At 48.8% G+C, this 12525-nt stretch overlaps 1 protein-coding gene across 1 annotated transcript in view; it reads left to right on the top strand.

Annotated features, from left to right (window-relative positions):
* Positions 1-10740, top strand: part of Myo15a (myosin XVA) — a 55391-nt gene extending 44651 nt beyond the window's left edge. Inside the window, exons 60-65 of the mRNA XM_028776549.1 lie at positions 471-631; positions 1377-1510; positions 3788-3921; positions 4216-4349; positions 6119-6259; positions 10639-10740. Of these exons, the coding sequence (XP_028632382.1) occupies positions 471-631; positions 1377-1510; positions 3788-3921; positions 4216-4349; positions 6119-6259; positions 10639-10740 (806 nt within the window). The remainder of the gene's footprint in view (positions 1-470; positions 632-1376; positions 1511-3787; positions 3922-4215; positions 4350-6118; positions 6260-10638) is intronic.
* The last annotated feature ends 1785 nt before the right edge of the window (positions 10741-12525 follow it).

Here is a 12525-nt window from a genome sequence, read left to right as displayed (position 1 = left end):
GGTAGCAGGACTTCAGTGCAAAGGAGAAGCATATGTACCTCTCCCAGCTTAGAACTCATGCCTTCAACCCTACCCATCACAGATGTCCAGCAAGCAGGCTCTCCTGAAGGAGGTCTGCAGAAAAGCTCCTGGCTAAGGCCTACTGTGCTTCTTTGTGACCCCAGTCTCCTCTGGAAAGGAGCTGGGATTTCTTAGTGCAGAATCCAAGGCCCCTTCTAGACCCTGGTAGGCATTCTAGAGCACTCAATGCTCCTTCCCTGGGAGAAGTGGAATGCCACTTGTTCCCAGGTGTGGTGTCCTCCTGTGATCACCAGCACCTCACTAGTGTATGAGCATCCTGTTCGGTAAGAAGTTTGTTCTCCTTAATAAGGAAGCTGCGTCTTTGCTGGTGATACTCCACTTGGCTCACAGGTTGGTGCTGCTTACACCACAGTTTTCCTTCTCCCAGTGATGCCTCTTTCTCCCTGTAGGCCAGCATGTGTGTCCACTAAGCTGCCGGGCCTACATACTAGATGTAGCCTCAGAAATGGAGCAGGTGGACGGTGGCTACACACTCTGGTTCCGGCGGGTGCTTTGGGATCAGCCACTGAAGTTTGAGAATGAGCTGTATGTGACCATGCACTACAATCAGGTCAGAGATGCAACCCCTCTATTGTTCTGAACCCTGTAAACTGATGATGGCCTGTCAGGTAGCATACCACACATGCCACACCCAGATTTTTGTGGAACTTGTACCAAAGTTTTAGCAGTTCCACGTACAAAACACAACCACATTGTTGGATGTTGTAGTACATGCCTTTAATCCTAGTACTCACAAGGCAGAAGCAGGCAGATCTCTGTGAGTTAGAGGACAGCCTGGTCTATACAGCAAACTCCAGGCCAGCTAGGGCTATAGAGAGAGACCTTTTCTAAAACACACAGCAACTTCCTTCTGGGGCCGCACAGTGTTGAGACCTAACTCTGCATATCCTGGTAGTGTGCTACTCAAGGACCAGCAGAAGCTTGATACAAACTGGTTCTGCCCCAGATCTACAGGATCAGAGACTCCAGATGAAACTCAGAAGTCTAGTTTGATACACTGTCTGCCTTGGGTCCCAATTTCAAGAAACATGTATCTAGTGTTTACTATACTCTGTGTGTTTTGTTTTACACTCTTCCCATGTTACTATGGAAACTCTCTCATAGTTTTCACCCTTCAGAGCTCTGCTTCCAGATGCGTCTATCCTCATTCCTCACAAACCAGAAAACCAATGAACCATAAACTCCTAAAAGTGGGAAGGACTGGAGTCCATGCAATGGCCTGACTCAGAGCCCCTGACCGTGGATGCCTGAGTGCGCTTCTGTCCAGCAGTTCCTCATGCAACTGCTTCCTGCAGGTTCTGCCTGACTACCTGAAGGGCCTCTTTAGCAGTGTGCCGGCCAGCCAGCCCACTGAGCAACAACTCCAGCAGGTGTCCAAGCTGGCTTCTCTGCAGCACCGCGCCAAGGACCACTTCTACCTGCCCAGCGTGTGAGCACCTGTCTACCTGTCTCAACTGGGAGGGAGGGCAGGCCACCCACCCTCTCCTATCCCACAACTGCTGATCCTAGGCCTCAGTTTCCCCTCTGTACCAATTAGACTGGAAGAGGCTTTCCTGGCCTGGAAGCTCTTTTCTTTTCCTGCAATGCATTGTTATTGCTCAGAACACAATGATCAATGAAAACTTTCGAGACACACATGCCTTGGCAGCCAGACAATATACACAGCCTTGAGGATTTAGCCACATAAACATTCACTGAGCCAGGTGTGGTGGCACATGCCTATAATCCCAGCAGTGGAGATGCTAAAACAGGAGGGTCACTTGATCCCAGGAACTCAAGGTTAGACTGGGTAGCCCATCTCAGAAGACAAATTGAAATGGAGCTTGCTGTTTCATGTTAATACATATAGAGCGTCTCTGTCTCTGTCTCTGTCTCTGTCTCTCTCTCTCTCTTCTCTTCTCCCTCCTCCTTCCCCTCTCCTCTTTCCTTTCTTCCTTCTCCCCTCCCCTCTCCTTTCTCCTCCCCTCTCCCCTCTCCCTTCTCCCATCTTCCCTTTCCTGTCTCTGTGTCTCTCTCTCTCTGTCTCTCTCTAAGATTTATTTATTTTTTGTGAATACAGTATCATTGTCTTCAGACACACCAGACAAAGGCATCGGATCCCATTACAGATGGTTGTGAGCCACCATGTGTTTGCTGGAATTGAACTCAGGACCTCTGGATGAGCAGTCAGTGCTCTTAACTGTTGAGCCATCTCTCCAGCAACACCCCCTTAAAGATTTTTTTCATTTTTATGTGCATTGGTGTTTTGCTTACATGTGTATCTATATGAGGGTGACAGGTCCCATGGAACTGAAGTTGCAGACAGTTGTGAGCTGCTATGTGGGTGCTGGGAATTGAACGTGGGTCCTCTGGAAGAGCAGCCAGTACTCTTAACCATATAGCTATCGCTGCAGCCTGCAAGATACTATCTTTAGTATATGTATCTCATGCTGAGAATGCTCCTCCCCTCCTTCTTTTTGCAACAGGGTCTCATGTAGTCTAAGCTAACCTAGTGTGTAATATGTTGCTGGGTCTCATGTAGTCTAAGCTAACCTAGTATGTAATATGTAGCTGGAGATAACACTGAACTCCTGCGTCCACCTCCCAGGTGCTAAGATATCCAGGCTTGAAGCAGCACACCCAACTCACAAGTCACTTGTCATGGAATGACTGTGAACAGGAAGAAGAGACCCTGAGAAGTATAATCCAGAGGCTAGGAGATGGCTCACTCCATAAAGTGCTGCCACACCAGCATGAGGGCCTTAGCTTGCACTCCACCAGTGACCTGCAGAAAGTGCCAGACATGGTAGCATGTGCCTAGAATCCCAGGGCTCAGAAGGTCAGATAGAAGACTCCCTGGGGCTTGCTGGCCAAAGAGTCTAGCTACTGAGTGCCTCCAGGTTCAGTGAGAGACTTTATCTGAAGAAGTAATTCAAGTCATCTGTCATCCCCAGCTACATACTAGGTCAAGCATGCTTTAATCCCAGCACTCAGGAGGCAGAGACAAGAGCTCTCACTGAGTTTGAGGGTAGCTTGGTCTACATAGTAAGTTTCAAGCCAGCCAATACCACATAGTGATATCCTGTCTCAAAACAACCAAAGAAGCACATATCAAAAATGAATAATAACAACAACAACAATTCAGGAAGACCCTCAACATTTATCTCTGGCCTCTTACCCAGGTAGTACAGGGGAGCTCCGGGAGGGGAAGTGGCTGCCTCAACTTCTCCTAGCCCTTTTCCCAACTGCAGCCCAGGGCAGGTGGGATGGTCTGGGGCTGCTATTGTTATTTTCTGCACGCCCACGAGCTATAAGGTCTGTCCTGAGAGATTCTGCATGTGACAAAGAGGAGGGTGAGAGCAGGAACTGAGACAGGTGGGAAAGACGGCCTGGTTTCCTGTGTTGCACATCTGGATGATGTCCCGAACCTTTGTGCTTTTCACCCCTTTGCCTTGAGCTCCCTGCTTGGGTGCTAAGACGGCCAGTGGATCTTACCCTGCTTACACTAGGTCTCTCAGGCACTGCGTGACCTTGGGCCTCTTGGCTAGCTCTCAAAGCCTCAGCTCCCTCAGCTGTGAGTAGGGACCCTATATTTCCTTTCCATGCTCCCCTACATTTAATAATCCAGACAAGTATGGCAGTGATGTCTTTTTGGTGTCATGCCTGCTTTGCAGTGGGGATGGACAGCTGACAGGGTTCTCAGGAGCCCTCTACCTTCTACACACAGGCGTGAAGTCCAAGAGTACATCCCAGCCCAGCTCTATCACACCACAGCCGGTGACACCTGGCTCAACCTGGTTAGCCAACACCGGCAGCAGACCCAGGCTCTCAGTCCTCACCAGGCCCGTGCTCAGTTCCTGGGTGAGAGCTGCCTGGGAGGCGGGCTGGAGACATGGGAGGGGCAGCCGAGCTCAGGGTGGCTAGAGGGAGGGTGGAGATACTGTTTTCTTTATACAAAAGCAGTGGTTGGTGGCAACCAAGCTAAAGGCGAAGGAACAAGAAGGTGAGGTAACAGGAAGAGGCCAGGAGGGAGGAAGGGAGGTTGGAGAAGACTGGAGCAGAGAGCAGCTTCTGCAGGCAGCCTGGTAGCTCAGGGCAGTGGCTGTCCTGTTGTCCTGGCGCAGGTGTCCTGATCACAGGCTTTCCACACTGCAGGCCTCCTCAGTGCCTTCCCCTTGTTTGGCTCCTCCTTCTTCTTCATCCAGAGCTGCAGCAATGTCTCGGTGCCAGCACCCTGTATCCTCGCTGTCAACCATAATGGCCTCAACTTCCTCAGCACCAAGACCCATGTGAGTGGCCTCTGCCAGGCCCTGCCTGCCTGTCCCCTGCTGCCTTTTGACACTCTACCTACTCTTGGGGGCAAACATGCCTGCTACATATTTACCCACTGCATGGTCTGCAGCCAATCCCTCCCCCTTCAGAGGCTTCCTTTGGAAAGTGGAAATAATACAGTTCTGGCCCAGACAGGGCTATGCGAAAGGAGACATGTAGGAAAACACATTGAGAGCGTGTGGTTAGTATGTCGGGCTGTTGCAGCTTGATACCACATCGAGAGTATGTGGTTAGTATGTCGGGCTCCCGCAGCTTCATACCACAGCCTGGGAGCCCTGTGCAACACAAGGTGAAATTTCCAAGATTTCTGAAGCTTTCAAGCTTTGGTTTCTCCTTGGCTATAGAGGGTAACTTCATGTGTCCCCACGTGGCCTCTCTGTATGGGCACATCCCTGGTGTCCATGTGTCCAACTTTTCTCTTCTTATAAGAACACTAGTCATGCTGGAATTGAGCCTAACCTAGTGGCCTCATTTTAGCTGACTTACCTCTCTTGTCAGGGCTGTATAAATTTGTGGCTCAGACTGTCCCTCAGTGATTTTACCAGACTCAGTTTTCCAACAATAGGGTTACAGACATATGCCACCATGCCTACCTTTTATCTCTCTATCTTGTCATACGGAGGATCGAATCCAGAGCCCTCAATACCAGGCAAGCATTCTATCCCTGACCCCTTAACTCCTCCTTACAGTTCCTGCTTCCAAATATAGCCAGGTTCCAGGGAGCTAAGGCTTCCTATAGTCAGGGAGATGGACTTGCCACACTTTTCTTAGTTCCCGCGCTTAAAACCAAACCTGGTGGTGGTGGGGGTGGGGGTAGATAGAGGTTACATCCACAGAGAAGAAGGAGGAGGGGTGAGGGGATTAGGGGTTCCTGGGTGGGTGGGGGATGGGGTAAGGGGACAACATAGGAAATGTAAATAAAACAACCAATAAAAAAAATAGAAACAAAACGAAAAAAAAAAAAAACCTGGTCCCTTTAGTCCTAGCAATCGGGAGGCAGAGGCAGGCAGAACTATGTGAGTTCAAGGTCAGGCTGGTCTACAAACCAAGTTTCAGGAGAAGAGCCAGGGACTACACAGAGAAACTCTGGCTTGACAAACAAAAAAAAGTAACAATAACAGCAAACAAAAAAAAAATCAAATAAAAACAAAAAACACCAGAAAAACATGTGCTGTGAGTTTGGGGACAAGAGGTTTGCTTAGAGGTGAGTCTAGGGGACACTGGAAGAAGTAGGGTGGAGAAAGGTTGGGTGTGCAGTGGCTGGAGACCCTGGAAGACAATACAGGCTTCTTTGTCCCCAAGAGTAGAGGTGTGCCTTTTTTCCTGGGGTAAGGAGCTGCCATGATCCTCAGTCAACATCCCCATTGGTCAGTAGCTAGGGGCGGTACTAACTGTCCATCACTCCACTTTCCTCTGCATGGGGGCCAGAAATAAAGCTCTTTAGTAAGGAATATGGGTGTTTCCAGAAGCAGTTCTGATATAAAGGTCCGAGCCCCACAGCCCCCACTACTCTCTGCATCTCAAGCAGGAAGCATCAATGTTGGTTGAATCAGTTTCCCCTGGTGAGGAAGCTGAGATCAGAATGGCCACAAAGCTGACGAGTATCTGAGGAACTGGCTTAGAGCTGGGCCTTTCGCCTTTCTGTCTGACCTGTGGGGGAAGGGTTGGCATGGTAGAGATCACCCTCACCCTCACACCTGTTTGGCTCCTCTGTCCTCATCCCCAGGAGCTGATTGTGAAGATTCCTCTAAAGGAGATCCAGTCCACATGGACTCAGCAGCCCACAGCCAATTCCAGCTACCCGTATGTGGAGATCTCCCTGGGGGATGTGGCAGCCCAGCGAACCATGCAGCTCCAGCTGGAGCAAGTAAGTCAACCAGACTCTGTCAGGAGGCTCTGGCTTTCTCATTCTACACACTGGGCTCTTCTCCAGCCTGGGCTATGCCCAGAAAGTAAACAGCCCAGTGCAGGGAACAGAGCTGTGAGCCATTGTGGAGGCCTCCCCAGGAAGCAATTTAGCAGTGCATTCTGGGGGAAGGATACAGGTTGTTTGCAGAATAGTAATGTGTTTGGCAGGGTACTAGGAAGATTCACCAGGGAAAGAGAAGTCTCAAATTTGAATGTTAAACCCCTGGGAGCCAGGTGATGATGGCACATGTCGTTAATCCCAGCACTTGGGAAACAGAAGCAGGCAGATCTCTGTGAATTAGAGGCCAGCCTGGTCCACAGAGTAAGTTCCAGTTCCAGGATATCCATGGCTACATGGAGAAAACCAAATAAATAAATCAAAAAACCAAGATAAATAAATAAAAAAAAATTAAAACTCTGGGAGATGAGATATAACAGTTGTTAGAATACTTGCCTAACATATATGAGTTTGTAAGTTTGATCCCTAGCACTGCACAAAACTGGTCATGGTAGTACATGGTACATACCTGTAATCCCAGGAACCTCAAAAGGTAGAGTCAGGAGAATTCTGAGTTCAAAGTCATCCTCAGCTATAAAGACGATCCTGGGGTAGAGACCTTGTCTAGAGAAGAAAGAAAAAAATGGAGGAGAGGGGAGGAGGGGAGGGAGAAGGAGGAAGAGGAGGAGAAGGAAGAAGAGGAGGAAGAGGAGGAGAAGGAAGAAGAGGAAGAAGAAGAGAAAGAGGAAGAGGAGGAGAAGGAAGAAGAGAAGGAGGAAGAGGAGGAGAAGGAAGAAGAGGAGGAGGAGAAGGAGAAAGAGGAAGAAGAAGAGGAGGAGAAGGAGAAAGAGGAGGAGGAAGAGGAGGAAGAAAAGGAGGAGGAGGGGAGGAGGAGGGAGAGGAGGAGGGAGAGGAGGAGGAAATAATAGAAGTAGTTGGGAGCTTTCTGAAGTCACTAGGGAACATAGGAGGTTGGCGAGTGGACAGGTTTGCACAGGAGGTTTAGGGAAGTTGACCTGGGCTGAGACATGGCAGCTGGATTGTGGAGGCCTGGAGTTGGGAGCAAGGTAAGTCATTTTTCTTGTGACATCTAGACTAGGAAACTAGACTCTGGCTAAATTTTGTGGCCCCTAGCATCAGAACAGAAACAGAAACAGAACTGAAGCAGAGAGAAGGACAAGACTGAAATTGGCTGCATTTTTGCCCTTTCTAGCCCACCACCTTCCCTGTGAGACTGAGCCTTCCACTGTACCACCTCTGCTGCTGAAATAAGAGCCAGAATCAAGAGCCCTAGAGAACCTGTGACCCAGGACTAGGCTCCTGGATGGCCCTTCCCTACACCCCTTTGCCCTGTCTCCCTCCTCTGGTAACCATGATTTCTTTCCCTGCAATCTGTCTGCCCCCAGGGCTTTCAAATGATCTCTACAGTGGTGACATCCTGGTTAGGGACTACTGCTGTGACGAGGCACCATGACCAAAAGCAAGTTAGAGAGGAAAGAGTTTATTAGGCTTACACTTCCATATCATTGTTCATCATTGAAGGAAGTCAAGACAGGAACTCAAACAGGTCAGGAACCTGGAGGCAGGAGCTGATACAGAGGGCATGGAAGGATACTGGTTACCAGCTTGCTCTTAATGGCTTGCTCGGCCTGCTTTCTTAGGGAACTAGGATCGCCAGCCCAGGGATGGTACCACCCATAGGGGGCTGGGCCCTCCCCCCATCAATCACTAATAAGAAAATGTCCTACAGACAGATCTTATGAAGGCATCTTCTCAATTGAAGTTTCCTCCTTTCAGATGGTTCTAACCTCTGGCGAGTTGACATAAAACTAGCCAGCACACGTGTCCTTCCCCCTTTTCCTGCTCTAGCCTGAGCCCGAGGCTCCTCCGAGGCTCTTTGACTCTGCCATCCCTCCCTCTCTATCTGTTCTCTTCACCCCTTCAGCTTCCACTCTCTTTCCTCCTGTTTAATCACTACACCTTCCTGGCCTCTTACAGCTCCTCCGTGCTGGAGTCATCTGCCTCCCCCACCCATCCTTTGTACTGACTGCTCTCTCTACCTGCTCTCTCTAATTCCTCACAGGGCTCCCTCCCTCCCTTTATTTGAGCTTCATCGTAAAAGCCCCTCTTTGTAAAAGCCTTCCTGGCTCTCCTCCTAATGACTTGCCAACTCTGCCTCTGTGGCCCTCAGCACACCTTGCATATCACTTACAAATTCGTGTTCCTTTTGCCTGCCTCCCACTTTCAGAACATCAGTGGCAGGAAGACAGGACCCTAGCTACCTTATCTGTTCAGCATAGTGCCTGACACATAGTAGACATTCAGTGTGTGCTTGTTGGGTTGGTAAGTATGTGAATGGCTGGGTAGATGGGTGTATGACAATCTTTCTGGCTTCTCCAGTTCCTTGCAGTCCCCTCCTTGGAAGAAGCTACTGCCTCTGTCCTGTGTGTGGAAGGATATGGTCTTTTACTCATTCCTTCATTTGACACACAACCATTGAGCATCTCTCATAGCATGCTTCAACAGATATGACTGAGTCGCCTGCTGCACTGGCTCTCAACCACAATCTCAGATCTGTAAAAAAAAAAAAAAAAAAATCTCCCTACATAACCATGGTACATACTGGAAAGGGTGCGCAGGAGATTTGATGTGTATAAGGGCAATTAGGGATGGCTCCCAGGAGGAGGTGTTTCCAAATGTAGTAGCATTGTAGACTCTGACAAGCTGTGCAGGGGAATCATGAAGCATCCCTGTTTGTCTTTGAGCCTGTTTCCGTATCTGCTAAGACAGGCATAAACAAGGCCTGTGAATAGGCAAAAGATAGACTTTAAGGGGGCTGTTTTGGTCAGCCTTTCATTACAGTGACAAACACTTGATGTAACTTGAGGGAGAAACAGTGGACTGTGAGCCAGGATTTTACAGTTTTCCATCCATGGTCAGCTGACTCCATTGCTTTTCGGCCTGTGTTAAAGCAAAAACACCATGGCAGAAGGCCTTGGCAGAGAAAGGCTGCTGGGCTTCATTCATAGTGACTGGAGAGCAAAGCAGGTGGAGGGAGCCCCACAGGAAAAAAATCCAAGAATGAGATATCCTTCAAAAGCATGTTTCCAGTGGCCTACTTCCTCCAACCAGGCCTCGCTTCCTAGTTTCCAATAGTGAATTCATCCACTGATGTTAGGGTTCCCACCATCTGACCTCCTTTCAGTGATGAGACCCTATCAGCTGAGACTAAACCTCTAACCAGTGAGGTTTTGGGGAAGACACTTCCTGTTGACATCATAACAAGAGGAATCTCATAGTTGGGATGGCCACAGGTGTCACCTTTCACTTCAGTAAAGAATAGTTCAGAATGTGGCTCCCAAGTTTCAAACCCTAACTCTGTGAAGTGTAGGGTTACCCAGGGATAGGATAATGCTCTTATGATTACTCATAAAAACTCTTATGACAGGCCTGGTGCCGAATATGACCAGGAAATACTTCTATTATTGTTGAGTCAGGCATAAACACTCAGGAAGTGCCCCAGGACTCAGTCTTAGCCTTCGTCTGAGAACCACATACAGATGAAGTTCTACAGATCCAGTCAGGGAGTCGAGGACTGTAGCGACCCCTTCAAAATGCCAGGTACTGTGGGTAACTGATGATAATACATAATTAAATCTTACCATTTGTTGATTAGACTAATTTGGGGAGATCTGTGCTGGGATGGAATCCAACACCTCACATATTATTGGCGAGCATTGTACAGTGAGCCACAATCCCTACATGACAGACTATTTTTTTAATTAATCTATTTTATGTGTATATGTCTTACTGGTCAAAGGCTTTGTCTGTGTGAATTCCTGTGAAACATGTGAGTACCTAGTGCCATTTGAGGTCAGAAGACAGCGTTGGATCCCCTGGAACTAAAGCCACAGACAGGTGTGAGCTGCCATGTGGGTGCTGGGAATCGAACCCAGGTCCTCTGGAAAAGCAGTAAGCCTTCCTAACTACTGAACTATTTTTCCAGCCCCAGACCGTTTTTTAAAATCTATAGGACTTACATCTAATAAAATCTTGAGCTTGGCAGTGGTAGTGTTGTTTTCCTTTAATCCCAGGACTTTCAAGGCCGAAGCAGGCAGATCTCTTTAAATTTGTGGTAAGCCTAGTCTACAAAGCAAGGTTCAGTTTAGCCGGGTCTATTACATAGAGAAGCCCTGTCTCTAAAAAACAGAGAGAAAGAGAGAGACAGAGACAGAAATGTGGGTTGGGAGGGAGAGAGAGAGAGAGAGAGAGAGAGAGAGAGAGAGAGAGAGAGAGAGAATGAGAATGAGAGAGAGTATTTTGTGTCTCCTACTCTGCAGGGTCTGGAGCTGTGTCGAGTGGTGGCTGTGCATGTGGAGTCCATGCTCAGCGCCCGGGAGGAGCGGCTCACACTGCCCCCCAGCGAGATCACCCTCCTCTGACCTGGTCTACCTTTTCACTGCTTCCTGCCAGAAGATTGTTCCATGGCCTGAGGGTAGCTGCTCTGCCTCTCTGGACCAGTGACTCTAGACAAAAACCAGAACCTTGGAGGAGACCAAAGGGGACAGGAGGAAAAACTCAAGAACCCAAGAGGATCTATCTGGAGCTGGGATGGAGTCACAGATGCAGCCAAGAGTTACTTAGCACAAGTGATTTTTAAAAGCTGGACCACTGGGCCTCCAGAAGCCAGAGCCTGCCTTGACAACTGCCCTTAGTAGGGAAGCCCCACACCAGTAGTCTAGATGTTTGGGGGCCTGCCTCTGGTTTCTTGATACTCAGATCTGCTCCAGCTTCATACTCCAGCCTTCCACATGTCTTTACCAGGTGCCCTTGGCCTGGACCTATGACCCTTAGTCATTTCTTACAGATGAGAAGTATTTCTGGTCTGTCCTCCAATGCAGCTGCTCAGTGGCTGGAAAGCAAGCCTGAGGAAGGAGGCAGAGCTGCAGATGTACCAGACTCACTCTATGAACAGCATTTCCAGCAGACACATCTGTCCTTACCCCTCCCTAAGGACAGTTGACCCCTACTCTACAATCTTTGGGTAACCCAATCCCAGCTTCTGTCATCACCGGATGGACCGTCCAAGGCTCAAGAGTGGGACAGTAGAGAGAGAAGTCTCAGGGATGGGGGATAGGGAGGCTGAGAAAGCTCCCCAAAAATTGGTACATTAGGGTTGGCTTTTGAAGAATGAGTAAGTTTGCTAAGAATAGATAGAAATAGAGGGTTAGGATAGACATTCTAGAGGAGACCATAGTTTCCTGCTGGATTTGCAGATGGAGGACCTAGCCTAAAAGGATAACGAATGCACAATAGGTCCTTGAAAAATACTTGCCATACAATTGAGAGGAAAAAAGAAAAACACTAGGTATGATGTATTGGGGCCTGCTTCTGGTATACATCTGTAATCTCCCCACTCAAGGGACTGAGTCAGAATTACTTCAAATTCAAAACCTACCCAGGCTACATAGCAAGACCTTGCCTGGGGGGCGGGGTGCTGGGGACATGACTCAACAGTTAAGAACATTGGCTAGGGAAAACAAAAAGAACATTGGCTAGTCTTCCAGGGGACCTGGGTTCAATTCCTAGCACCCACATGGCAGCTCACAACCATTTGCAACTCCAGTTCCATGAGATATATTGTTCATGGATACCAGGCGTACATGTGATGCAGACATATCTGCAAGCAAAATACCCATATTCATGAAAAAATGAAATAGAATAAAAACAAAATGAATGAATGTGGATGGTAAGTGCTGGCGCTGGTGCTGCGGGGCTGGTAGAAGATACTGGGGCGTGGGAACTGGGGCTAGCCTGCCAAGGGCAGCCACCGACATCAGAGGAAGGGTCTGAGACTCATTCAGCTGGCAGTACCTTGCGAGGCCCTGGGAACTACTATATTGGATAACTATGGACCAGGGTCAAGCTCACGAGTAGGACCAGCCAGATGATAAGAACAGGTCCCAGCTCATGGGATCTAAGATGATGTTACTAGCAGTAGGTGATCCTGGGGTTAGAAAAGCTGTTGAGGATGGCTTAGGCCCAGCTTCTTAGGAATTCACAGGAATTCATCCCAAGGACCAGGTAGAACTTACCAGTAGTAGGAGACCTGCTGCCCTTACAACCAGGGGACAAAAGGCAGGGAGCCCTGAGAGAAGGCTGCCTTTGACCCAGAGCCTCTAAAACTCCAGCATGACCTCAGGGGATGGTGAATTGATAACTTGAGG

The sequence above is a fragment of the Grammomys surdaster genome, unplaced genomic scaffold (genome assembly GCF_004785775.1).
Source record: "Grammomys surdaster isolate TR1022 unplaced genomic scaffold, NIH_TR_1.0 270, whole genome shotgun sequence".
Classification (NCBI taxonomy): Eukaryota; Metazoa; Chordata; class Mammalia; order Rodentia; family Muridae; genus Grammomys; species Grammomys surdaster.
This window is presented reverse-complemented; position numbering and strand designations above follow the sequence as displayed.